This window comes from Sus scrofa, chromosome 5 (genome assembly GCF_000003025.6).
Source record: "Sus scrofa isolate TJ Tabasco breed Duroc chromosome 5, Sscrofa11.1, whole genome shotgun sequence".
Lineage (NCBI taxonomy): Eukaryota > Metazoa > Chordata > Mammalia > Artiodactyla > Suidae > Sus > Sus scrofa.
The window spans coordinates 4,136,974-4,164,699 of NC_010447.5; the positions used below are offsets into that span (position 1 = coordinate 4,136,974).

Here is a 27,726-nt window from a genome sequence, read left to right on the forward strand (position 1 = left end):
AAAACCCAACTAGTACCCATGAAGATGTGGGTTCAATCCCTGGCCTGGCTCAGTCAGTTAAAAGATCCAGCATTGGGAGTTCCTGTCATGGCACAGTGGTTAACGAATCTGACTAGGAACCATGAGGTTGTGGGTTGATCCCTGGCCTTGCTCAGTGGGTTAAGGATCTAGCATTGCCATGAGCTGTGGTGTAGGTCGCAGATGCAGCTCGGATCCGCGTTGCTGTGGGCTGTGGCATAGGCCAGCAGCTACAGCTCCGATTGGACCCCTAGCCTGGGAACCTCCATATGCCACAGGAGTGGCCCCAGAAAAGGCAAAAAGACAAAAAGAAAAGAAAAAAAAGATCCAGCATTGCTTCAAGCTGTGGTGTTAGGTCGAAGTCGTGGCTTATGTCTGGCATGCTATGGCTGTGGCTAGGCCGGCAGCTGTAGCTCCAATTTCACCCCTAGCCTGGGAACCTCCACATGCTGCAGGTGCGGTCCTAAAAAAGAGACAGGAAAATTTAAATTTGGCTAAAGTCCAATTCATCAATTCTTCCTTTTATAGATGGTTTGTGCTTTCTGTGTACTAGTCTAGATACGTTTGCCTTGATGACTCAGGTTCACTGAGATTTTCTCCTGTTTCCTCCTGGAACTTTCTTAGAGTTAACTGTTCCATGTAAATCTATGATCCATTTCAGAGACCAAAAGGATTAATTGTTGTGTATTATGTGGCCTTGCTCTGTTGACTTGCTTCTGGGAGAGCTCAGTGAGAGTCCAAATTCAATTTTTTGGCATCTGGACACCCAGATGACCCAATGCTATTTATTTATTTATTTGTTTTATTATTTAGTCTTTTTGCCATTTCTAGGGTCGCTCCCAGGGCATATGGAGGTTCCCAGGCTAAGGGTCTAAGGTTCCCAGGCTAAGGGTCTAATCAGAGCTGTAGCCACCAGCCTATGCCAGAGCCACGTGGGGATCCGAGCCACGTCTGCGACCTACACCACAGCTCACGGCAACGCCGGATCCTTAAGCCACTGATCGAGGCCAGGGATCGAACCTGCAACCTCATGGTTCCTAGTTGGATTTGTTAACCTCTGAGCCACGACGGGAACTCCGACCCAATGCTATATATGTGGGTCTATTTCTGGATTTTTAGTCCTGTTCCAATTAACTCCATTTTTTTTTTCTTTTTTGCTATTTTAGGGCCGCAACTGTGACATACGGAGGTTCCCAGGCTAGGGGTCAATTTGGAACTGTAGCCACCAGCCTCCACCACAACCACAGCAACTCAGGATCTGAGCTGTGTCCACAACCTACACCACAGCTCACGGCAATGCAGGATCTTTAACCCACTGAGGGAGGCCAGGGATGGAACCCACATCCTCATGGATTCTAGTCGAGTTCGTTAACCGCTGTCACTCAAGTATTTTTAATATATTCTGTGGACCAAAGAGTAGGCCATCTTTGGTGTGCCTGCCATGGGCCCTGCCTGTCCTCTCTCTCCCATGTAGCCCTCCTTGCCTACCCAGCCAGGCACCTCCTGCCTCAGGGCCTCAGCTCCACCTCCATCCTGGCCCAGAACCCTCTCCCCCAAAATGATCTGTCAGTGTCTCCTTCTCCTAGAGGAGACTCCTGCTTGCAGCAACCCCTGGCCCCAGGGTGGCTTCGCTCTGCTGACTTGATTCTGGGAGAACTCGGTGAGGTCGACAGGCCCTGAATCACCAGGTTGTGTGGACACAGGTGAAGGCGGGGTTTTCTCTATGTGAGCCGGATCCGACTTCAGTTTGGGGTATGGCACTAGAGCTGCTGTGTGGACGTGGCCAGAGGGGAGGAGCGTGGAGGTCCCAGCCAGCACACGGACCCACCGGCCACATACACTGCTTGCTGTCCCAGCATCAAAATGATCCCACCCTTCGAAAGCAGCACCAGCAAGAAGGAAGCTTAGCCCTGGTTGGCCTCCCTCTGGGGTCTCAGGTGGTGGGACTCAAGGGCAGTAGGAACTGGGTGTTCTGAGGGAGTATAGTGAGCTGCTAGTGCCCCCTCCCCATGCTGGAGGAGCTGGCCCTGTCCCTGGGGGTCACTCCCTTCTGTCATCAACCCCTCCGGCCAGCAGGGGCTTGCAAACTCCTCCCGTGGTGGCACAGTGCTCACCCACACCCTGGTTCCCTGGAACATCCAGTGACTCCATGTGAGTTTATTGATCACCTACTATGTGCTGGCTCTGGACCACATAGTGGGGCTATAAAAGTGAGCAAACAGACATGTCCCTGCTCTCGGGGCCCCAGGTTGGCAGGGGAGTAAGGGAGTAATCAAGAAGTCACGCCTCCATGAGTTCCCTGGTGGCTCAGTGGAGTAAGGGCCTGGCATTGTTGCTGCCATGGCGCAGGTTCAATCCCTGGCTCATATGCCATGGTTGCAGCCAAAAAAAGAGTCACTTCCTGAATCAGTCGTTGTGAACTGAGGTGGGTGCTCTGAAGTCAGCACTGGGTCAGGGCGCAAACAGGGTTCCAAGCCATCCGATGAGACAGGAGCTGGACCTGGTTCAAGGATGCCTGGGGGTTTCCCTGGGGAAGTGATGGCTGCGCTGGATGAGAAGGATGGGAAAGGAGAATGTTCCATGGTAGGTCCTGCAGCCGGAAGGGTGGTGGCCCAGTGAGAGAGAGAAAGAAGGCCAGTGCGCAGGAGGGCTGCGGTGAGGAAGGGGACACGAGGGGCCTCCAGGCCAGGACTTGGGCCTGTATCCCAGGCCACGGAAAGGCGCCGTGCTAAGCAGGGGAGCAACTCATTTAGATCGTTTAGATAGCAGTGTTGCAAAAATCACCTTGCTCCTGATTCAACACCCAGCTGGCAAAGAACATGCTTCTAAGAGAAATTTGAATGTGACTGGTGTTTGGAAAGGATCAGAGGATTAATACTATTCCATTAGGGGTGATGATTAACCTTCATTTCATTAAGGGTGGTTATGGTGAAAAATATCTTTTTTTTTTTTTTTTTTGGTTTGTTTTTAGGGCTGCACCTGCTGGCATATGGAAGTTCCCAGGCTAGGGGTCAAATGAATCAGAGATTGAGCCAAGTCTGCCTCCTGCATCACAGCTCATGGCAACACCAGATCCTTAACCCACTCAGAGAGGCCAGGGATTGAACCTGCATGCTCATGGATACTAGTCAGGTTCATCACCACTGAGCCACAACGGGAACTCTGAAAAATATCCATTATTATTATTATTATTATTTTTTTTTTTTTTGCCATTTCTTTGGCCGCTCCTGTGGCATATGGAGGTTCCCAGGCTAGGGGTTGAATCGGAGCTGTAGCCACCGGCCTACTCCAGAGCCACAGCAACGCAGGATCCGAGCCGCGTCTGCGACCTACACCACAGCTCACGGCAATGCCAGATCCTTAACCCACTGAGCAAGGCCAGGGATCGAACCCGCAACCTCACGGTTCCTAGTCGGATTCGTTAACCACTGCGCCACGACGGGAACTCCTCCTTCATTTTTTTTAAGTCAATGCATGTATTTAAGTTTTTAGGAATCAACAATAACCATGTCTGAAACTGACTTTAAAATATTAAGGACAAAGAAAGAAAAAAGCCAAGATATTAACCATGTTTAACTCTGGGTGAAAAATACAAGGAGTGTGCATTATACTATTTACTTGACTTTTGGGTTTATTAGAAATATTTAATATTAAACAGAAAAAAATAATAACAAAGAAAAAAGGGGAGTTTCCGTGATGGCTCAGTGGTTAACGAATCCGACTAGGAACCATGAGGTTGCTGGTTCGATCCATGCCTTGCTCAGTGGGTTTAGGATCTGGTGTTGCCATGAGCTGTGGTGTAGGTCGCAGATGCGGCTCAGATCCCGTGTTGCTGTGGCTCTGGAGTAGGCTGGCGGCTACAGCTCCGATTCGACCCCTAGCCTGGGAACCTTCATATGCCACGGAAGTGGCCCTAGAAAAGGCAAAAAAAAGACAAAAAAAAAGAAAAAAGGAAAGAGAAACAGATCAATAACAGAAAGAGAGGCAGATAGGCAGATAGAAAGATCGCTCTGGTTGTCCAGGCTGGGTTGGAGGGGCCAGGCCTCCCAGGCTGGGACACCCCATGAAAAGGTTGTCCATTGCAAGTGAATTCTAAAATGACCACCAGTAGCCTTATATAATCTTCTCCCTGGGGCTGTGACCTACAGATATGATGGGATATCATTCCCATCATTATGTTATGTTAGATGGCAAAAGTAATTTTGCAGGTGTAATTAAGGTCCCTAATTGGTTGAGTTCATCTCTCTTTGATTGGGTGGGCCAGACCTAATCAGGTGGATCTTCACAGGAGGAATCTTAAAATCAAGGAAATCAGAGAGATAAGCTCCGGTGGCCTTGAAGGCACAGACTCCATGAGTGTTCGATATCTGCTAGGAAATGCATTCTTCCCACAACATGAGCCTGGAAAAGGACCTGGAGCCTCAAATGAGACCACAGCCCCTGGCGCCACCAGGATTTCAGCTTGTGAGACTCTGAGCAGAGAGCCCAGTTATGCTGGGCCTGAACTTCTGACCCCCAACAACTGTGAGACAACAAGCCACTCGGTTTGTGTGGTTTGTTACATAGCAACAGATAACAAGTACACCCTTAAAAGAGTTTGGGTCGGAGTTCCCACTGTGGTGCAGAGGAAATGAACCTGATTAGTATCCATGAAGATGTGGGTTCAATCCCTGAACTTGCTCAGTGGGTTAAGGATCCGGTGTTGCCATGAGCTGTGGTGTAGGTCACAGACACGGCTCAGATCCCAAGTTGCTGTGGCTGGCTGTGGTGTAGGCCGGCAGCTGGAGCTCTGATTCTACTCCTAGCCTGGGAACTTCCATATGCTGCGGGTGCAGCCATTAAAAAAAAAAAAAAAGGAAGTGCCTCAAAGGGCTGATGGGGGAGGGAAGGCTGGTGTCCTGAAATTGGGGAAGGGAGAGACCTCAGGACGATGGGCAGAGGCTCAAGCCCCACTGCAAAGACACCCTGAGTTCCAGGGTTGGCTCAGACCAGCCCTGGACCCACCCTGCAGCCGAGGAGGTGCTGTGCTCGGGCAGACAGGCCAGGTCAAGTGCTTACCCTACAAGGCCTGAAACAGGGGCCAAGTGGGCCCCAGAGGAAAATCCAGGCCGTGGTAAGACAGAGGTGGAATAGATGCTTCGTCCACCAAAGCAGGGGTTGAACTGTGGCCACTCAGTGTCCCCCACAGATATGGCTCCCCAGAACCTGGGCCTGTGAGGGACTTTATGGGAAAAGTCCTTGCAGCAGTGACCGAGTTAAGGCTCTTGAGATGAAAGCATCCTTAGGGTGGGCCCGGAATCCAGCGTCCAGGACTCTTGTAATAAGGAGGCAGAGGGAGATCTGAGCCACAGAGACATAGAGGGCAGGGGGTCATGTGACAACAGAGGCAGAGCCTGGAGTGACACAGCTCCGAGCTAAGGAGGCCTGGAGCCACAGGAGCTGGAAGAGGCAGGAAGGAGCGCAGCCCTGCCCACATCTCGAGTTCTGATTTCTGGCTTCTAGAACCGTGAGGGAATCCACTTCTGTTGGAAACCCCCCCGTTTGTGGTCGTTAGGGACGGCAGACACAGGAAACGAACACATCACCCCAGTCTGGTTATGAAGCCCCATAAGTAGCACCTGGTTGTAACGCCCGAGGGCTGAGAGTCTACATGGAGGCTGGGCCTCAAACACACCAAGATGTTCCCTCTAATTCAGCCCCTTACCTGTCACTCCCAGGAGGCTCCATTCCCCAGCACCTCTCTCAGAAAGGACAGCTGTGGGTGTGAACAGCTGCCGGACTCTGAATGTGCTGCAATGAGCCTTCACAAAGTAGGTGTTAGATAAACCTATCAGGAGTTCCCTGGTGGTTCAGTGGGTTAGGGATCCAGGGTTGTCTCTGCTGTGGCTCAGTTTTGATCTCTGGCCTGGGGGACTTCTGCATGCCACGGACATGCCCCCCCCCAAAAAAAAGGATAAATATATCAATATGACTGAAATGAGACCCAAATGTATAAACATAATCACTTCCTTCTTCTGAAGGCTCAGGGGCAAAATCCCAGCTGTGCTGCACCCTGGCCCTGTGAATAAGCCGCTTGGCATCTCTGAGCTTCTGTCTTCAAATCTGTAAATTGGGAATGAGAACAGTGCAGTCAGAGTGAGGGTTAAATGAGCTGCATACATCAAACTTGGCACAGCGCTGGGTGTGCAGGAAGTGCTGTCTCAGGAGTTCCGGCTGTGGCTCAGAGGGTTAAGAACCCAACATAATGTCCGTGAAGATGGGGGTTCGATCCCTGGCCTCACTCAGTTTAGGATCCGGTGTTGTCGGAAGTTGCGGTGTAGTCAGACTCGGCTCGGATCCTGTGTTGCTGTGGCTGTGAGTAGGCCGGCAGCTGCATCTCTGATGCATGCCTGGCCTGGGAATTTCCATATGCTGCAGGTGCAGCCCAAAAAGGGAAAAAAACAAAACAAAACAGGGAGTTCCTGTTGTGGAGCAGTGGTTAACGAATCCAACTAGGAACCATGAGGTTGCAAGTTCGATCCCTGCCCTTGCTCAGTGGGGTAAGATCCGGCGTTGCCGTGAGCTGTGGTGTAGGTCGCAGACGTGGCTCGTATCCCGAGTTGCTGGGGCTGTCGTGTAGGCTGGCAGCTACAGCTCCAATTGTGCCCCTAGCCTGAGAACCTCCATATGTTTCAGGCAGCCCTAAAAAGACAGACACACACACACACACACACACACACACACACACACACACACACACCAAAAAAACAGAAGTGCAGGCTCCCTCCTCCTCCCCACTGCCCCCTGTGGACAATGACCCACACTGGGCCTGGGAAGACAGAGGCTTCCAGCATTTGTCGGCCTCAGTCACTTCTGCTTTTGCAGGTTCTGCCCATGCCACCCCAGTCGTGAACGTACCCAAGCAGGAATACAATATGCCTGTGGCATGTGGAAGTTCCCAGGCCAGGGATTAAACCTGTTCCACAGCAGCAGCCTAAGCCACAGTAGCGACCATGTCAGGTTCTTAACCCACTGCACCACCAGGGAACTCCTTAAATATGATTTTTCCCAGAAAATATCCTGAAAGTATTTTTATAAATTTTTTTTTTTTTTGTCTTTTTTGGGCGGCGCCCACGGCCTATGGAGTTTCCCAGGCTAGAAGACCCGTCGGAGCTGTAGCCACCAGTCAACACCATAGCCACAGCAGCACAGGATTCAAGCCACCTCTTCAACCTACACCACAGCGCTTGGCAACAGTGGATCCTTAACACACTGAGCAGCAGGGCCAGGGATTGAACCCTCGTACTCATGGATGCCAGTCGGGTTCGTTAACCGCTGAGCCATGATGGGAACTCCAGGATTTTTTAGAGTTTTGCTCTTGAATTGCCTTGGCTCCTTGGCTCTGCCTTTTATGACCTCAGAGAAGATATCTAACCTCTCTGGGTCTCAGCTGCTCGTCTGTGAAAGACGATAATAATGTTCCCAAGTCGTGTGATTCAGTGTCAGCATCTGTAAAGTCATAAAACGGCGCCTGGCACGGAGCGAGTCCTGCACACACGTCTGCTCAAGAAGATAAAATACCAGCAGCTTTAAATTTCTGATTTCTTATCAGTGACCCTGAATTCTCAGAATTCTTGCCCCTTGAGGCTTCTCAACTGTCGTGAGACTTATTTTTTATTTTTTTTTCCTTTCTAGGGCCACACCTGCAGCATATGGAAGTTCCCAGGCTAGGGGTCGAATCAGAGCTACAGCTGCCGGCCTGTGGCACAGCCACAGCAACGCCAGATCTGAACCACATCTGCGATTTACGCTGCAGCTTGTGGCAACACCGGATCCTTAACCCACTGAGTGAGGCCAGGGATCAAACCCACATCCTAGTGGATACTAATTGGGTTAATCACCGTGGAAACTCCCAAAGTGAAACTTTTATAAATATCAGATCAAAAATAAAGATGTTGCAATGTTACATCTTGTAAGTATTTTATGAAACATCTTCGGAATTTTGTCACTTTATTTTTGCACTTTTGCTGGCACACAATGTTGGTTGTTCATACAGTTTCTATAGCCTCCCCAGGGGACAAAGACTGGGAGTTCACTGGGAGGGGAACGACTCGCAGGCAGGCCCTCTGAGAGCAGGAGTAGGGAGGGCAGGCTGAGAGCATCCAAAGATGATGAACGGCCGGCTCTCCAGCGCTCTGCTGGGCTCACCCGACCAGTCCTGCCATTGTGTCTGGCCTGGACAGGCCCGAGGGGACATGAAGCTTAGTCTCCTTGCTGACAGATAGGCGGCCTGGGGCTCGGGAGCAAAAGGGACTCACCCAACTTCAAACTGTGTTGGTCCAAGGTCTCCCTCGGAAAGATCGAATTCCTTTGCCTGTTTCATCCCGGCCCACATTTAGCACAACCCTCATCTTCAAACCTGGGTCCCTGTCCTTGCACTTCCCAGGAATACACCCTGCCCTGCAGTTCCACAAAGAGGCTTCTTCTTTTGAAACTCACCATCAGAGCTCCTGTTGCGGCTCTGTGGGTTAAGAACCTGACTAGTATCCATGAGGATGCAGGTCCATCCCTGGCCTCGCTGGGCATGTGAAGGAGCCAGCATTGCCTCAAGCTGTGGTGTAGGCTGCAGCTGCAGCTGCAGCTCAGATTCGACCCCTAGCCCGGGAACTTCCGTATGCCACAGGTATGGCCATGAAAAGGAAAAAAAAAACAAAAACAAAAAAGAAAACAAAAACTTACCATCCCATGTCTGTTCCTGAAACCAGAAGTGAACCGGACGATGTGTGTGTTGATGTCTCTTCCTTCCTGGCTCCGGGTCTAACTTTATTATTATTTATTTATTTATTTTTCTTTTTTACTCTTTAGGGCCACACCTGCGGCATATGGAGGTTCCAGGCCAGGGGTCGAATTGGAGCTGCAGCTGTCAGCCTACACCACAGCCACAGCAACAGGGGATCCGAGCTGCATCTGCGACCTACACCACATCTCACGGCAACACCGGATCCTTAACCCACTGAGCGAGGCCAGGGATCGAACCTGCTTCTTCATGGATACTAGTCAGGTTCATTTCCACTGCGCCACAACAGGAACTCCTTCCGGTCTAACTTGCCGTGTGATTTTGAGCGTAGCTTCTCACCTAACACAGAAGACAGCGCGTGTGGCATTTCCAGGGCTCAGGATTACCCTTGTCCACATTCATGAAGATTCTGGTTCCTTAAGAAATGTTAGTATGTGTCTTTCCAACCTCCCACCCCATCAGGCACCTCCTCTTTCAGACTCTGAAGCCTTTCTTCTTCCCAACGGGTCGGGGCCTGGTAATAGTTTTAAGGTTTTCCCCTGGGGGAATTTTAGCAGAGACTCTTAAAAAAAAAAAAAAAATTGGAGGCTAAAGGTGGAATTTCTGACCACAGCTGAGGATGAGAGAAGTGTGTGTGTGTCAGGTGGATGGTGGAAAAGGAGCCTGAGGGTGGGAGAAGGGAGGCGATTGAAGCTTTGCAGGCAGTCGCCCCGCCCTGGCAGCCGGGGAGAAGGCGCCCGTGTTGGAGGAGCCATTGCAATCTCGCTCTGGGGGCGGTTGGGTTTAATTTTCCAGATGAAAAGAGGCGGAGGAACCAGAATGTTGAGGAACCATGAGTCACAGGAAGGGAGACATCAGGCCAGGAAGCTGCTGACAACACACTCACATGACCAAAAGAGCATTGTTTTAATGGATCATCCGGGGTGGATCTGAGAGCCTTTGAACCTCCAGAGGGACCCGATGCTGGTCTACCCAAGATGGGGCTAGGTAGGCCTGACTTGCCCCCAGAAATTAATCGCCTTTTCGCCTTGGGGGCCAAGAAGAAAGGAACAACTGGAGTCTCACCTGTAGACTCAGGGAACATTAAAGCCAGGCGGGATCTCAGAGCTCACACAGCGCCACGCGCTACTACGTGGACAGTAAGGGAGGCTCCGAGAAGAGAGGGCTCCCAGCAAAGAGCCTTTCTTCTTCTTCTTCCTTTTTTTTTTTTTTTTTTTTTTTTTTTTTTTTTTAGGGCTGCATTCACGGCATTAGTAAGTTTCCAGCCTAGGGATATCATCAGAGCTACAGCTGCAGGCCTACACCACAGCCACAGCAATGTCAGATCCAAGCCGCATCTGTGACCTACACTGCAGTTCACGGCAACGCCGGATCCTCAACCCACTGAGCGAGGCCAGGGATCAAACCTGCGTCCTCATGGTGACTTAGTCAGATTCCTTTCTGCTGCGCCACAACAGGAGCTCCAGAGAGCCTTTGTTCTGAACGCCGACTGGCTCTTTGAATAAGACCACAGCCCACACTCGAGGACGTTCAGGCATTGGGGCAGGGATGGCTGGGAAGGAAGCAACTGACCTAGTAAAGCAGACAGGCTGAGGTTGATGTTTCTTTCTCTGTTTTTCGTTTGTTTGTTTGTTTGTTTAGGGCAGCACCTGTGGCATATGGAAGTTCCAGGGCTAGGAAGCAAACCGGAGCTGCAACTGCCAGCCTACACCACAGCAACGAGGGATCCAAGCCACATCTGCAAGCTATGCTGCAGCTTATGGCAACGCCAGATCCTTAACCCACTGAGCGAGGCCAGGGACTGAACCCGAACCTCATGGTTCCTGGTTGGATTCATTTCCTCTGCGCCATGACGGGGACTCCTGGTTGATTTTTCTTTTCACTAAATTTTTGTTTAATGTTGCTCTAGTGTTGCCTACAAAATTAAACCTTGGGGAAGGACAAGCTTGAGTGGAGAGCTTATGTAATTTCCCTGATCTCAGGTTTGCTCATTGTATTTGGTTTCTGTTGCTGCCAGTAACAAACTAGCCAGGGAGTTCCCGTTGTGGCTCAACGGGTTATGAACCCATGAGTTAGTATCCATGAGTTCAGGGGTTTAATCCCTGGCCTCGCTCAGTGGGTTAAGGATGTGGCACTGCTGAGAGCTGTGGTGTAGACGCAGCTTAGATCCTGCATTGCTGTGGCTGTGGTGTAGGCTGGTAGCTGCAGCTCCAATTGGACCCCTAACCTGGGCAATCCCTTGTACCACAAAGGAAGCCCTAAAAAGCAAAAAACAAAAGTAAATAAAAACAAATTAACCAAACACATGCTTTAAAAAAACACAAAAACACAAATTTATTATCTTAGAGTCTACAGGTTAGAAGTACGATGGTAGTTGGGGTACCTCATTGGGTCAAAATCAAGGCGTAGGCAGGACTATGTTCCTTTCTGCAGGCTCTGGGGGGAGGGGTCTGTTTGCTGGCCTTCTCCAGCTTCTAGAAGTGGCCAGATATTCTCGACTTGTGGCCCTTTACTCAAACGTCAAGGCCAGCAACACTGCATTTCTCTAATCATTCCTCTGTTGACACATCTCTTTCTGACCAGGAAATCTCCAATGTTAAGAATGCACGGGAGTTCCCGTCATGGCTCAGTGGTGAACGAATCTGACTAGGAACCACGAGGTTGCAGGTTCGATCCCCGGCCTCGCTCAGTGGGTTAAGGATCTGGTGTGGCCGTGAGCTGTGGTGTAGGTCGCAGACGTGGCTCGGACACCAGGTTGCTGTGGCTCTGGCGTAGGCTGGTGGCTACAGCTCCGATTGGACCCCTAGCCTGGGAACCTCCGTATGCCATGGGTGTGGCCCTAGAAAAGACAAAAAAAAAAAAAAAGAATGTATGTAATTACATTCGGCAAACACAGACAATGCGGGACCATCTTTCCATCTCAGGATCCTTAAAGTAATCACACTGCGAAGTCCTTTTTACTATATAAGGTAATATATATTCCCAAATTCCAGGGATTAGGGTTGGACGTGCTTGGGGGCCGTTATTCTGATACATATATATATATTTTTTTCTTAGTGGTTGCTCTAAAAATACGTTTTGCTTCTTTGCAGAAAAGAATGCTTTCATTGTCATGGGAAATAGGGCTAAACCAGAATTTATCCAAGGATTTTAAATGCGTTATTTTTAATTCTACTTTCTATTCTATATATGTGTGGAAAAGTGTTAACTCATAAATTTACAGCCTGATTTTTATGAACTGACCCCAGCAAAGTCATCAGCTCCCAGATGAAGACACAGAACATGCCCCGCCACCCCAGAAGTCCTGCTCCCACCTCCTTCAAGTCCAAAATGTAATTCAACACGTGTTGACATTAAAAAATGTCCTGGAGTTCCCTGGTGGCTCAGTGGGTTGAGGACTCAGCATTCGCACTGCTGTGGCTCAGGCTGCTGATGTGGCCCAGGAATTTCTGCGTGCCGTGAACAAAGTGCCCCCCCCACCCCAATTTCTTATGTGGACAAGACCTGGAATATCCTGAATGAAAAGGAGAAAGTCCAAGAGCTGTTCATTTATTCTTTCCAGATATTTTCTGGCACCTGTTCTGGGCTGGATGCCAGGGAAAAAGGCATGAACTGATTTCATGTGGGTCCTGTGGCATTGACTCTATGGAGGCAACTCTGTGTGTTTCACAAACTCCTTCCCCACCCCACCCCCTGCACACGCACACGCGTGCACATTGGCCAGGCCTAAGCAGCAGACTTCTCAGGAGAAGTGCGTCCCAAATCCAGCAAGGGTGTGGCAGGCAGGGGTCCTTGGAACTTGGGAAAACAAAGAGGGAGATGACCGTTAGACGTGCCAGCCTCTGAGCCTTTGCGCAGCCGTTCCCATTTCCCATTTTATCAGCCCAAACCCAGCTGTCTGGGCTCAGAACCAGAGGCCCCCTCAGGCCAGTGTCCCATTTTACAGATGGGGAAGCAGGCCCAGGGGAGAAGCAGGCCCAAGACCCCTCATCTGTTTCCCTAATTCTCTCCTCCACACCTTTATTTATTTATTTTTTTTATTTTTTAGAGCCTAACCCCTCAGCATATGGAGGTTCTCAGGCTAGGGCTCAAATCGGAGCTGCAGCTGACAGCCTACATCACAGCCACAGCAATGGGGCATCTGAGCCACATCTGTGACCTACACTACAGCTCACGGCAACGCCGGATCCTTAACCCACTGATCAAGGCCAGGGATGGAACCCCAGACCTCACGGTTCCTAGTTGGATTCGTTTCTGCTGCGCACAGCAGGAACTCCCACTCCATGTTCTTTACAGAGCTTCCCACCCCACACCTTCCCCTGGGCCTGGGGACACAGAGGGTCAGACAGTGGCCCTACCCTGAGGCACTCAGGGTCTCATGGCACAAAACTAGCTGTGAAGACTGAAGCAGGATCCAGATCACCCATGCCCTCCTTCAGGGCTGTTCCCACCCCATGGTCAGACCTTCTTACTGCCTCTTCCGTTTCCCAGCTTCCCCGTCAGGCTTCTCATTCATTCTTCATCCATGCAGCCCACATTTAAAAATTTTTCTTTTGGCAGAGCCTGCGGAAGTTCCTGGGCCAGGGATTGAACATGAGCCACAGCAGCGACAACTGCAAGGCCACCGGGGAGCTCCAGCCCACACTTATTTACTGGGCATCTACGTCTTGCTGGGCAATGACCCAGGCACGGGAAACAAAAGTGTGCAGAAGGCTTCCTCGGTGGGCAACTCGGATAATCAGCAGAACACGTGGCACCTAATGTGCTGTCAGGTGATGCGCGTGGTGGGATGGGAGGAGGGAAGGTGGCCAGGGAAGGCTCTTTGAGGAAGTGACACTGGAATAGACCCCAAAGAACTGAGGAAGCAGGTTTTACAAGGATGGGGGAGATGGAAAGGGGGTGTGGCCTGGAAGCAGGAACTTCTTGATGGGCCTGCGGACTGGAGGCTAGTGTGACTGCAGGGGGTCTGTCCTTGGAGACTTAGCTGGGAACACCCCCCCAACTCTCCATGGCCATCCCCACCTCTTTAGAAACGTGGGTGAGCAAGTTCCCCTTGTGGTTCAGCTGTAATGACCCACCTAGCACCCATGAGGACACCGGTTCGAACCCTGGCCTTGCTCAGTGGGTTAAGGATCCAGCATTGCTGTGAGCTGCGGTTGCCAGTGAGCTGTGGTGTAGGTCGCAGATGTGGCTGGGATCCAGCGTTGTTGTGGCTGTGGGATGAGCTGGCAGCTGGAGCTCCCATTCTACTGTAGCCTGGGAACTGCACACACATACACACACACAGGAAATGTGGGTGAGGTCCAGGAAAGGCCTCTGGCGGTGTCTCCCTTAGGTTTTCCTCTCTCAGTGGAGGCCAGCACTTGGTCGGATGCCCACTGGCCCTTGGCCTCCAAAAGGATCACGTGCCCAGCTGACCTCATATCTCCCCGCTCCTCAAACCCCTTATACCGAACTGACATTCAGAGGGCGACCCCCATGGTACAGCGGAGTTCTAACCAGGCTCGGTGCCTTTCTCAGCACCCTGCACTGTGCCAGGTGAAGGAGTCCGTGGGGGCAGGAAGGGCTTGCCACCGTCCCCCAACATGAGACCTCTTTGTGGGGGAGGGGTGACCTCTTTCTGGGCTCTGCAGAGGAAGTTCCCAGCGGAAACCAGTCCTGACAACTCGACTGAGGAGAGAAGGAGGGTGGCAATGGGGAGGGCAGGTGACAAAGTCAGTTTCTCGTGGGGCAGCGGCGGGAGCGGGAGGGGTTGGGGGATGGGGAGACGGCCCGGAAAGGGGTGGGAGGGGCTCAGAGACGCTAAACTGCCGGAGGGGGTTAAGGGGCCGAGGTTGGTTTCTGGGAGGGTCGTGGGGGTAGGGCCTGGAGAAAGTGGGCGCAGGGGTGGAGGGGCCAAGAAAGGTCGATGGCCGAGTAGTCGAGGCGGGATCCCGAGAGTGGCTTGAGGAAGCGCTTGGCGGGAGCCAGAGGCCAGCAGAGGGCGGGGGGGGGGGGGGGAGCGCTTGTAGTGGGCGGGGCCAGGGCCGGCGCTGGTGGGGTCGGGGCTGGCGAAGGGAGCCAGCCGGGTAGGTCCCGTGCGGAGGCGGCCGGGGTCAGGGGAGGGCGGTTCAGGGGCGGGACTCGGTTCAGGGGCGTGGCTTAGTGGTGTCTAGGGTGGGACTTGGAAGGGATGGGGCGGGGCCTGGGCGGCCGGGGCAGGGCCGGGGGCGTGGTCTTGAGGGCGGTGGCAGGACCTGGATGGCTGGGGTGTGGCCTGGGGGCGGGCAGGGGCGGGGTAGGCAGCGACCAGGGGCGGGGTCTGGATGGCCTAGGGGCGGGGCCGGGCGGGGCCGGGCGGGGCAGGCGGTGGCCCGGAGGCGTGCGGGTGGCGTCGGCGTCGCGGAGGTGCGCTTGCCTAGCTGGGCTTCGCGGGCGGCGGCGGCGGCGGTGACAAGGACGCGCACAAAGGCGGATTGTGGCTTCACAGGTGCCCGCGGAGGGCGGCGCCGGGGCAGCGGCGGCGGGGCGGGCCGGGGGCCCCCGCGGGCGCGGCGCGGGCGATGAGCCGGGGCCCGGCATGGCCTCCGCGCGGCCGCCGGGCCGGGCCTCCGCCTCGGCGCCCGCGCCCGCGGGGCTCCGGGCCGGGCCGTCCACCCTCCCAGCCGCCGCCGCCGCGTCCCCGGAGCCTGCGGGCGGCGCGGAGGCCGAGGAGCGCTCGCTGCAGCACATGCTGCGCGCCATAGCCGAGGAGCGCGGCCGCCTCAGCCTGCGCCGCGAGGTCTGCGGCCTCGGTGAGTGGGGCCGGCCGGGGGCGAGGCGTCGCCGGGGTGTGCGCGCCTCCGGGTGTCTCTGCGTGTGTCTCTGGGGCTCCCTGCGTGCCGTGTCTTCCCACGCCCGCAGATCCCTGCGTCTGGGTCTTTTCCTGTGCCTCCGCGTCTCCGTCTCTGATTTTGGTCCCAGCGCGGTCCGGCACGCTCGCGTCCCGTGTGCGTCTGTTTCCCGGGTCACCCGGTGTCTCCCTCTGTCCGTCCATCCGGGTGTCTGTCCGGTTCATCTCCTTCCTTTCCGTGGATCTGCCAGGCCTCTTCCTTCTCCAGGAAGCCCTCCCCGCGGCCTCACTGCCGCTGCAGGGAGTGTGGGCGCTGGATTTGGGAAGACCCGTAGCCCAGCATGGCAGGGCCGGGGCGCCGTGGGCTCCGGGCAGACCTCCCTGCAAGCTACCCTGGCCACCGCCTCCAGCTCGCAAGGAGGGCATGTGGCCGGCTTCCTGAAGCCTTTGTCTTCCCGCACCTCTGCACAGTATCTCTAACGGGGACCTGTTGGACCGGTGCCCCCCTGATCCCACCCGCTTGGCGGAGGGTGCGGGTCTGCGCCCCTCTGGGTGTGATTCTGCTCTGAGGAGGCCCGGAGTTTGAGATCTGCGGCGGGCGGGGTGGGGGTGCTCGTATTGTCTGAAAGAGCCGGGGGCTGCAGGTGTGGGTGGGGTCTGGTGGGCTGGGTGTGAGGTAATGGCTTCTGATGGATCGTGTTCCCACCCAAGCAGGAGGAGCCCCCCTCCCCGGTGGTTTCTCTCTGAAAGGACCCCTCCCTTCTTGGTGCGGGAATGACTTCATAGCATATTGTCTGCCACCCCCACCCCACCTTCCAGCCCAGTGTGGGCTGGGGATTCCTGAGGGGGCGACAGCCGTTGTGGAGGAGGGACTGTCAGCCTTGGAGATGCGGCCAGCACCCCTCCCCCTCATCTTCCCCCTCCCCCCGTGCATTCGGGGACCCTCAGCAGGCGAGAGGCTGGAGGAGGCGAGGAAATACGTTTGGATCCTCCTTTTTGTAGGAGGCAGGCCTGGTGTGAGACAGTCCCCCTCAGCAGGAGGCGGCTTTCCTGGGGGCGGGGCGGGGCTGTCTGCAAAGTGGGGTATGGGTTTTTCTGGCCTCCTCTGAAAAGGTGTCACGACTTAGTTTTGAGCAGAAATGGCAGGATCCTCATTTCTTCATTCAGCAAAGGTTCACTGAGCACCTACTGTGTGCCAGGCTGCATGCCCGCCTGTTGCCTGGCACGGAGTGTCTGACATGGGAGGGGTCTGAGCGACCATCTGCCTCAGGCCCCTCAGCTCTGTTGGCTCAGCAGCTCCCGGCACCCCTCCCCCTCCCCCGTCTGCCCGTTCCTGCTGTCCTCTGAGCATCTCTGTGCCCTGTGGGACAGTCCCCGCCCCAGGGAGCCTGTAGTGGCACCCCCTGAGAACACGAATACTTTGCTCTGGCACCTGGCATTTACTGAGCACTTACTGTGTGCCAGGTGCTTCCGGCAGACGCTGTCACTTTGACACTGACGTTGGCAGATCCATTTCTCTAATGAGGATCCCGAGGTTCAGGGAGGCCACAGACCTCGAGGAAGTTGTCCAGCTGGAATTGACCCTTGGGCAGTCTGACCCCTGTGCCTGTCCCTCCAAATGTCTCCAACCAGGCCTTGCTGCTGTGCTGCCTCTGGGGAGGAGAACCGCCCGGGAGGAGGCCAGGGCAGAGCCCGGTGGTCGCACCACTGCTGTCTCCCCTCCTGGCCTCCGGTCCCCTCACACACGAGGTCTCGCCATCTTACCACCCTTCAGCCCCCCGAACTCAGTCCCCGTTGTACCCTGATGCTCTGCCCTTCCGTGCCTGCTGTTTTCTTGTCTAGAGAGCTACCCCCTACTTGCCTGCCCCGCAGACACTCAGGTGGCCTTCAGGCCTCTGCACTAATGCTGTCACCTGTCACCCTTCCTCGCTCCCTGTTCTGCTGCCTGTGCGCTCCTTGTACCGGGTCTGCTGGACAATCAGGTGACTGGCACTGGGATGGCCCCTGCGGCTGCTGGCGACCCCCAGCAGGGCATTGCTTCAGTCTCAGTCTTGGGGTCCAGCATGGGCCTCGTGCAGAGCAGAGGCCCGGTAAACATGAGCGGATGGAGGAGAGATTAATTTCTGGACTGGGGAGCGACGGGGGTGGACGGCCAAGGAAGCTGGAATCTTAAAACTTCTGAGAGGGGCTCCCGTTGCCCACTCTTTGACTTTTCAGACGCGAAATGTGATGTACAGAGAGGACCCAGCGAAACAGTGACTCCCTGCCCGCAGTGCAGTTAGGACGGGACGGTGGGCCCAAGCACCCGCCCGAGAACCCAGAGCACCCTCTCCAAAGCGCCTGAACATCCAGTGGCTCGTGTAACTCCTCTCCCCTTTGCAGCTGTGATGACCTGTTACTTTTACGAATTAAACCTCCCAGGTTTTTGTTGTTGTTTACTTAGAGCTGAGATCAGGCAGAACTGTGCCCTGTCCTCTGAGGTTGTCTGGGAGGATAAGGGAGCCTCTGGGGGAGATGCTTGACCCTGGACAAGCTGTTGTCACTTCTCAGTCGTCCCCCCACCGCACCCCCGCAGCCCAACACCCCTCCCAACACACACACACATGTATCATTGCTGGGCTGCCATGAGAGGCACTGTGAATCTTGTCTGCTGTGCCCTCTGCAGTAGAGGCATTTTTTGAGCACTTGCTCCGTGCCTGGTGAGGGACTCGTCCTTGATCCCAGCCGTCTGGGAGGGGACAGTTGCGTAGGGGAAGAGAACTTGATGACCTGGCCAAAGTAAAAACCCTGCTGGAAGCAGCCAGGGCCGTGGCCACTCCGAGCAGGATTTTTATCTGCAGGAAACTGCCTGTGATTCCAGGTAACAGCTAAGCCAGGCTGGTGGCTGAAGCAGCTTGTGTGGGGCTCCAGAACCGCAGAAGAGTCAGGGGGTCCAGCGCCCAGGTGTTGTGTGATGCAGACATCTGGACCAAAGGTGGAGAGAGCCTGCCTCTTCCTCCCGGGCCCTGGATGGCCTGCCGGGTGGCAGGCTCCCTTCCCACAGGGGCAGCACGCCCTTGGCGTCGGGTCCAGCCCCAGGGGCACGGCCTGGGTGTGGGTCCTGGAGAGGCGCTGCGAGGGGGGGCCCGCCTCACCTCACACTGGCGTCTTTGGGCCCGGCCTGGGCTGGGCACTTTAGAGCTGGGCGTTCCTGGGCATCACCCCCTTTTAGGCGGCCCGGGGAATCTTCTCTCTCTCTGGAGCGCTGTGGGACAAAGGATGTTTAACCATCACAGCTTCGTCCTCACAGTAACCCTCTAGGGTAGGTCTTATTAAACGCTTCTCTTTGTCCTGATGAAGAGACACAGGCTTAGAGATGAAGTAACATATGCCCGAGGCCCGTGGCCAGTAAGTGGCAGACTCTGAGCCCGGGCTCTTAGCAGGGCTAGAGCCCCCCACGTCCTCAGGTGCTTGTGGCCCGGCCAGCACAGGTGGGCACAGCAGCCTGGCACAGGTGGGCTGAGGAAGGGTGTGAGAGGTGGTGAGGGCACTGAGAAGGGAGCCACCTTGGCTGACCTGGGGCTTGGTGCAGGCGTGCCTGCTGAGAGTGGCCAGGGTAGGCAGGACTTGGGCCGGGCAGAGCCTGGAGCCTCGGAGGGTGGCCATAGTGGTGCGGTGTTTGGAGGTCTGGGTGCCCAGCTGGGACCTTGGCACTCCCTCGGCCTGGCCTTGGGGCGCTTTGCGGGTGTCTGACTCCTGGACCGGCCCTCGCTGCAGAGGCGTTAGCACAGGGATGTTGCGCGTCCGCCGGGTGCCAGCCTCGCGGTGCCTGCAAAAGCGCCTTGACCTCTGCCTCCTGCGGGAGCAGCCGCTGGTATTACCCCATTCTGCACATGAGGAAACTGAAGTGACTCAGCCAAGGTCAAGTAGCCGGAGTTAGCAGAACAGCTTGGTGGGGTTCCGGGGGAGGCCCGTCAGATGCCCTTCTGCAGAGAGTTCGTGGACGGAGCCAGCTCTGTGCTGAATGCCTGCACGTGCCAGGCAGCCGACACCACCCCGTACTTGGGAAAAGGACCTACACTCTGGCCCGGCCCTCTGTGTGGCTCGGTGCAGTGTCGCTGGCCTCGGTGGCTGGTGGGGGACTTTCGTGGGAAGTGTGGCAGGAAGAGAAGACCACAGGGCCTAAGCGTGCCACCCTTTGGGACCTCTGTGTCCTCTGTGGAGACAACAAAGTCTGTAGGGTGACGGGTGCAGACTCAGGGGGTGGCGTGAGGGCCAAAGGAGGCGCCGCAGGTACGGCCCCAGCACGAGTCCTGGCGCGGGGCTGACCCTCCACGCTGTGGTTGTGAAGGCTGCAGGCGTTTGGAAATAGGGCTGGATTTGAGCTCTGAAGTTCAGGCTGCCTGGCGGTGGCCGGGGCCCTCCAGCCCCACAGCAGGCAGAGCTGGTTCTGGGCCAGTGCAGACAGGAGGAAGTGTGGCTGTTTGAAGGGGTAGTGGTACCTCTTTCGGTTCCTGCACCTATTTTTAAGGCCTGTGTGTTCCGTTTCTGGGGCTGGAGCGGCCCCTGGGGTGGGCCTCTGCCAAGGCAGGTCCTTTCAGAGCCCTGAGGACCTTGGACTTCATACCTTATGGAGACTGAGGGTCACAGCAAAGCCAGAGGGTGATCAGCTGTGTGGGCAACCACGTCCCCGCCCCCAGCCCGGGGGAGGGTGTCTGCTCAGCTCCTGCCCTGAGGCCTCTGACAAGCTGGGGGGCCCCTGCTTGTAGCACTGGCTCCTTTTTCACACCTGCCACCTTCCCTGGGCCAGGCGGGCTCACAAATGCCAGCTAAGTCATGAGGCCACTAAAGAGAGGCCCCAGCAGGACGCTTGTTTAACGAGTGCTTGGAGTTTCCTGGTGGCATAGCGGGTTAAGGACTTGGTGGTGTTGCTGCTGTGGCTCAGGTTCCATCCCTGGTCCGGGAACTTCTGCATGCCATGGGCGTGGCAAAAAAAAAAAAAAAGTCTCAAATGCATTTCTTCCAGTTAAAGAAGGTTATATGCACATTATAGAAACTGGAAAATATAAGAGAATAGAAAAAAACTACTCATAGTTCCAATCACCCAGAGACACTATTAACTTGGCAAAGTCTTGCTTTTCAATCTTTTTAAAGGCCCTTTAAAGAACATTTGATAAAGTTTGAAATACTTGATAAATACTTGAAACTACACATAAAGTTTCTTAATCATGCTTTTTCACTTAAAATTCCTGAAACATTTTCCATGTTATTCAAACTCTACACGTAATTTAAATGACTGGGGTAGCCGAGTGGTTGTGCCGTAATTTACTTAATTGGTCTTGTCTTGTGGGAAACTTAGCTTGGATCCAGTTTCTCGCTGTTATAAATAGCTTGCAACAAACCTCTTTTTTTTCCTGGGAAGCTTTCTGGGTTGGGATGATTTCTTTCAGCCGCCAGCCTAGGAGGCCATGCCTTAGGGGCTGCTGTTTGTCCCCCAAGGGCGGGTCTAGGACCGCGGGTGGATGGGGCCGGTGGCAGACAGATGTTAACCAGACTGGGGAGAATTTTGTGAACCGTTGTTATGAACAGGAAGAAAGGGGAGCGGAAGGTGAGCGGCCCTGGGGTGTGCCACCTGCTGGGAGAGGAGGCGGCTTAGGCCCAGGCTTGGGCCTGGGCACCTGGCTGGTCTGTGATGGTCCAGGCCTGTCTTCTCCCTGGAATCGCAGGCTTGCTTTCAGAGGAGGGAGCAGGGGCCTTCGGTTCTGAAGCTCAGGCCCGGGAGGCCCCGGGGGGTTGAGTGAGGGGGGTTGAGTGAGCCCAGGCCGTTGCCCCCTCCACTCCCTGCTGCCCCCTCACTTCCGGCTCTGGGCTCCCCCCACCCCCGCCACTGCCCAGCCTCGGACTACAAACTCCTTGGCCCCCGGGTCAGCATGGATGCCAGGCTGCCTGTGCCCAGGCCCTCTGGGTGCAGTGGCGAACCCTGGTCCTGGCTGTTGCCCCCGGGGCCTGTGTGCATGGGGAGGGAGCGCCGGGTGTGGTCAGCAGCCCTTGAGCCCGGCCCTGTCTGGGCCCTGTGGCTTTGGGACAGGCGTTCTGGGAGATCTGACTTGGCTTCCTCCTCCTGGCACTGTGCCCTCCTGGGTCAGGGCTGACCTGGCTACTTGCCCCCAGTCCCCTGGTTTTGGCTCGGGCAGCAGAATGTCCTCTGGGTCACAGCCCGTCCTGGGGGAGCTGGGATGGCCAAGAATGGTCCAGAACCCAACTAGCCTGTCCCTGTTGCTGGGGGGTGAGGCTCAGAGAAGACGCTTACAGAGCTGGGTGACCAGAACCGGGCTGCCCGATGGGCCCTCCGTGGGCCACCCTGGTACAGGGGAGGGAATTGAGGGCCTTTGGTGGCAGGAAGCTGAGAAGTTGCAGGTGGACGTGCAGACGAGGGGCCAGAGCATCTGGGGGCCGGGCGGGGGCCCCCCAGCTCTGGGAGGACTCTCTCTGCACAGCCCGGGCTCTGCACGCCGGGCATCAGCTCGTATGGGAGGGACCGCTTCCTTTTCCTAAGGGGGTCCTGCGTCTGAGGGGCTAGTGAAACAGCCTTTGTCCCCCTGAGTGACCAGCGAGTGGGTGGGCAGTGCGTGTCGGCCAAGTGCAAAGCAGAGGGGCTTGATCGTTAGTGTGGTCGATGAAGGTGCTGTCACTTTTATTTGTGACGTGAAAATCCTCTGCTTTTGGATGTGCTTTGAATCTTGACTCTGTCCTTGGGACGGTGCTTGGAGCAACGTTCCGAGGAGTCATCAGGGAGACAATTAGGGAAAGCCCGACTTTTACAAAGCGCCCTGCTGCGTCTTCCGGGTCCTCGTGGCTTTGCCCAGCGGTGTGCAGGTGTGCAGGGCGGGTCTTGCCGCTTTTTACAGGGAGCAGCGGAGACTCTGAGTGCTGTGGCCTCGAGGGACACGGCTTGGGCTTGTGCCTTCTGGTCCCTTCTGAAACGTCGCTGGCGGGCACTGCTGCAGCAGCACCGCCACACGCGGCCCTGTGCCCGTTGGCTCCTCACCGATGTGCTGCTCCTGCCCTCCAAGTGTATGCTTTTAGGTGACTGTAGTTAGTTACTGTTGGCGCTGTCGCACAGGCCGTAGTCACTGAGCCCTTGGGCTGACCCTGGCTGGGCCCTGCTCCCTGAAGCTGGGAGCCTCCTGGGGAGGTGGAGGGGCAGGTGGGCAGAGGGTGACCGTTCATGCTGCCCCCGTATCCTGCCCACACCATCACAGAGCAGCCCAGCTGGGACACCCGGCCCCCTGGAATGTGTCACAGGCCCCTCCAGCTCTGTCTGCTGCTCCTGCAGCCCTCTCGGCACCCAGACACCTAAGCCGCCCGCCCTGGCCACAGTCCGCCCGTCCTCAGCCCATATCCAGCTGCGGCCGAGTTCTGTCCCCCTCTGAGCCATCCCTCGTCCCCCCCCCCGGGGCACCTCTGAGCTGGACCACCCGGGTCACCACGCCTAGTCCTCTGTCTCCCCATGGCCGCCACTCCCGACTGTGTCAAACTTTGCTACATTCCCTTAAAAGTCACCTGGGGCCTACAGGTTAGGTTCAAGATCTATGTCACCTGGCCCTGCTGACGGCTGAGCCCCAGCCGGGCTCATCTTCTCGAGGGTCCCACCCGCCCCATCGGTCAGGGGAGCCGCACCTCTCAGCTCTCGGCTCAAGGGCTCCCTGCGACCCTTTGCTGACCCCTTGCTAGGATCAGCTGTCCCCTTTGCCCTGGCCGGCACCCACGCTGATTTGTGATGCTGTGTGACATCGTGTCCTTCAGGACCCCCCCCCCCGCCCTGGGCTCCCCTGCAGGGCCATCGGCTCGGGCTCTGAGTCCCCCGTGCCAGCTCAGGCTGGGAATGATGGCCGAGTGAGGCCCCTGCATGGGCTGGGGTGGTGATGGCTTGACGGGCAGGTATCTGTTGAGGGAAGGGTGATGGATTCTCGGGGAGGTAGCCCTTGACTGGGGCGCCCCCGCCTGGGCAGAGACCTTCAGGGGGTGCCTTTTGCAGAGTGCTGTGTCACTTTGGCGAAGTCACCGAGACTCTCTGGGCTGCGTTCCCCTGGCAGAGAAGGACTGATTCCGCCCTGCGTCCACTTCAGACAGAGGTCAGCCTCCAGACCTCGAGCCGGGAGTGTCACGAGGGCTGCCTGTGACGGTGACAGCCCTGGCTCAAATCCCGGGGCCTGTGGGCGCTGCCATGGGCAGGGCACTTCCCTCCAGCGCAGTCTCCTCATAGTGACGTGGGGAGAGGAGGGCCGACCTCCCTCGCCGGTCACAGCCCAAGGTTCTGGGACCCGTGGGCACCAGTCCACCCTCTTCATTGCCTGAAACCCACCTGCCTGCGCAAAGCGGGGCCAGGTGGGTCACACCTCAGGGAGGTCAGTGCCTCTTGCGTGCTTTGCTTCAGGACAAGGGCAGTGAAATAGGAGGCGGCAGAAATGGGAGGACCCCCTCCCCCCCGCCCCCCGGGGTGGAGGCAGGAGCCCCCATCCCCCCCCCGCCCCCAGAGCTGCAGCTTTGCATCTGAGGCTGTAGGTCCACCCCCACCAAGCCTGGTCACCCTGCCAGCAAGGTGGCTCATCCCAGTGGGGGGGGACTCCCAGGCGGGGGGTTGGTGGGGCAGGGCCGTGGCGCAGAGCCAGGAGCCCGGCTCTGAAGGCAGCTCCGGGCCGCCTGCTGGCAGAGTGATGTCAGACAAGTGGTTGGAACTTGAGCCTCTGTTTGGTCCCCAGTTAAGGGAGGTACTGGTTTGGCCTCCCCGGATCCTGAAATCAGGAGGTACAGCAGGTCAGGGGGTCAGGGAGGAGCCTGGGGAAGGGCCCCAGGGAGGCGGTGGCCCAGCCGACCTGCGGGGCCAGGCGGGGATGGGCCCAGGCCCCGTGCGCCTCCAGGAGGGACTCCAGGGTGAGGGGAGGGGTGGCCTGGGGACACGCAGGGCGTCTGGTCAGGGAGGAAGGGGGACCACCCCGCAGACGGCGGGGGCAGTCTGGAGGCTGGGCTGGGCTGGCGAAGGAGGCTGGACTTCCTCCTGAAGTGGTGGGGGACTAGGCGTCCCCTTGTGGCACCGCAGGTTGGGGCTCTGGCCTTGTCCCTGCTGTGGCTCAGGTCGCTGCTGTGCTGTGGGTGCAGCCCAAAAAGAAAAAAAAAAAAAAGCGAAGCAGGCAGGCGAGGTTCTCCTGATCGGCCACCTTGCGTCACTGAAACCCCGGGCTCCCCTGAGGCTGGAGCCCAGCACTGGCCTGGCCCGTGGGGTTGCTCACGCGGACCCGTCTGACCCGTCTGACCGGTTCTTGGCCATTCAAGTGCCTCCTCACCATGCCCTGGGCCGCCCTGGGCAGCGTCTTTGTCTTTTGTGCCCAAGGGAGGGTCTCCAGCCACGAGGGCACCGGGAGGCACGGGCTGATGAAAGGCCCATTGAGAGGCCACAGAAGCCTGTTGAGGCGCCGGGGGCGGAAGCTGCCAGGGGCTGCCTGGGACTCTCCCCAGAGGCCGCTTGACCCCCCACCCACCCCGCCGGCCCTGGGAGGGGCCGGCTGAGCTCTTGTTTGATTTCTCAGTTATCTGTTTATTTATTTTTGTCCCTTTAGGGCCGCGCCCCAGGCGTGTGGAGGTTCCCAGGCCAGGGGTCGAATCAGAGCTGTAGCTGCTGGGCTACACCACAGCCACAGCAACACAGGATCCGAGCCGCGTCTTTGAACTACACCACAGCTCACAGCAACGCCGGATCCTTCACCCACTGAGCGAGGCCAGGGATCGAACCTGCATCCTCATGGATACTAGTGGGGTTTGTTAACTGCTGAGCCACGACGGGGACTCCCAATTTCTCGTTTATTCGGTTACTCTCCCATCGGAGGCCCGTTCCGGGGCTCTCCCAGCAGGGCTCTGGGGAGATGAGCATCTTCCCGGTGAGAGGAAGACTGCGGGGACACCCTCGGAGCGGGCTTGCTGGACAAGGCGGGGGCGTCTGTGGCTTCTCCGCCCAGCGTCTCTCCTGACCGTCCTTATCCGCTCAGCGTCCTGCTGCTGCCCGGGCGAGGTCGCGTTCTCGCCCCCTTCAACCTGGACTGCCGATCGGTGTTTTGAGTCTTGCAAATCTCATAGGTGGAAAACGGAATTGTGTAGTTTCACGTGTCTCTAATGGTGTGAAGCCGAGCATATTTTCCTGTTTTAAGAGCCATTTGTATCTCCCCTGGCTTTTCTGTTTTGTTTCATTTTATTATACGTGGCATGTAACTTATTTGTTAAGAAAATTTGGAGTTCCTGTCGTAGCTTGGTGGAAACAAATCTGACGAGCATCTATGAGGACGCAGGTTCGATCCCTGGCCTTGCTCAGTGGGTTAAGGATCCGGCGTTGCTGTGACCTGTGGTGTAGGTCGCAGATGTGGCTTGAATCCCACGTTGCTGTGGCTCTGGTGTAGGCTGGCAGCTACAGCTCCGATTCGACCCCTAGCCTGGGAACTTCCATATGCCATGGGTGTGGCCCTAAAAAGACAAAAAGAAAAAAAAAGAAAATTCAACAGAAGAAAGGCTGGGGGAAAAATGTAATTGTAATGTATACATGTAAGGATAACCTGACCCCCTTGCTGTACAGTGGGAAAATTTAAAAAAATTATAAATAAAAGAACCTTGAAAATAAAAAAATAAAAAAATTTTAAAAAAAAGAAAATTCACCCTCATTTAAGAGTTCCAATAATTTTTACTGTGTGGCCTTTGTTTTTGCTTTTGTTTAAGTGTGTAGGTATTTTTTAAAAACTTTTTTTTTTTTTAACTGTGCCTGTGGCGTGCAGAAATTCTTGGGCCAGGGATGGAACCCGAAACCTCATGGTTCCTAGTCGGATTCGTTAACCACCGAGGCATGATGGGAACTCCCTGATTTTACTTTTTAACATCAGAAGTTTTTCTCTTGGAGTTCCCTGGTGGCTCAGCAGGTTAAGGACCAGGTATTGTCACTGCTGAGGCTCAGGTTACTGCTGTGTGAGTGTTTGATCCTGGCCCGGGAACTTATGCATGTTGCAGATGCAGCCAAAAAAATACAACATAAAAACAGAATGAGGACTCCTAGTAATTCAGTTTACATGAAGACTCATCTTTCAAATAAGTAGAATGGAGACAATTCTTCATAGTCGGTCTTGGGACAGCTGTCCAGCTGAGGAAGAAGGATAAGATTGGGCTCCTGCTCATGCCAAAACCAATTCTAAAAAGAGAAAAACCGGAGTGGCTGTCGTGGCTCAGTGGTTAACGAATCCAACTAGGAACCACGAGGTTGTGGGTTTGATCCCTGGCCTCGCTCAGTGGGTGAAGGATCTGGCGTTGCCGTGAGCTGTGGTGTAGGTCACAGACGCTGCTCGGATCCTGCGTTGCTGTGGCTCTGGCATAGGCTGGTGGCTATAGCTCTGATTAGACCCCTAGCATGAGAACCTCCATATGCTGTGGGAATGGCCCTAGAAAAGGCAAAAAAATTAAATAAATGAATAAATAAATAAATAAATAGGAGTTCCCGTCGTGGCTCAGTGGTTAACGAATCCGACTAGGAACCATGAGGTTGCAGGTTCGATCCCTGGCCTTGCTCAGTGGGTTGAGGATCCAGTGTTGCCGTGAGCTGTGGTGTAGGTTGCAGACGCAGCTCGGGTCCTGCGTTGCTGTGGCTCTGATGTAGGCCGGTGGCTACAGCTCCAATTTGACCCCTAGCCTGGGAACCTCCATATGCCACGGGTGTGGCCCTAGAAATGGCAAAAAGACAAAACAAATAAATAAATAAATAAAAAGAGAAGAAACTTTAAAACGTACGTACATATATATATATAGTTTAAAAATATATTTGTGTGTGTGTATATTTTTTGCCACACCCTCGGCATGCAGACGTTTCCAGGCCAGGGATCGAACCCGAGCCACAGCCTTGACAGCACCAGCGTCTTTACTCCTAGGCCACCAGGGAACTCCGTCGTTCTATTTTGGTGCTTTCTGTTCTGTTCCATTGATCTGTCTCATTGTGCTCCAACCAGTCAGTACTTTGCTTTCATTAATCGCTCGGTTCATTTCATTTATTCGTTTAATTGGCCGATACTGTTTCCTGTAGGCCAGATCCTGTCCTAGGAACTCAGTATCCAGCAGT

At 55.5% G+C, this 27,726-nt stretch overlaps 1 protein-coding gene across 1 annotated transcript in view; it reads left to right on the forward strand.

Moving 5' to 3' along the window:
* The window catches only part of KIAA0930 (KIAA0930 ortholog), a 46,002-nt gene continuing 33,673 nt past the window's right edge, over positions 15,398–27,726 (forward strand). Inside the window, exon 1 of the mRNA XM_005663739.3 lies at positions 15,398–15,567. Within this exon, the coding sequence (XP_005663796.1) occupies positions 15,504–15,567 (64 nt within the window). The 5' untranslated portion in view covers positions 15,398–15,503. The remainder of the gene's footprint in view (positions 15,568–27,726) is intronic.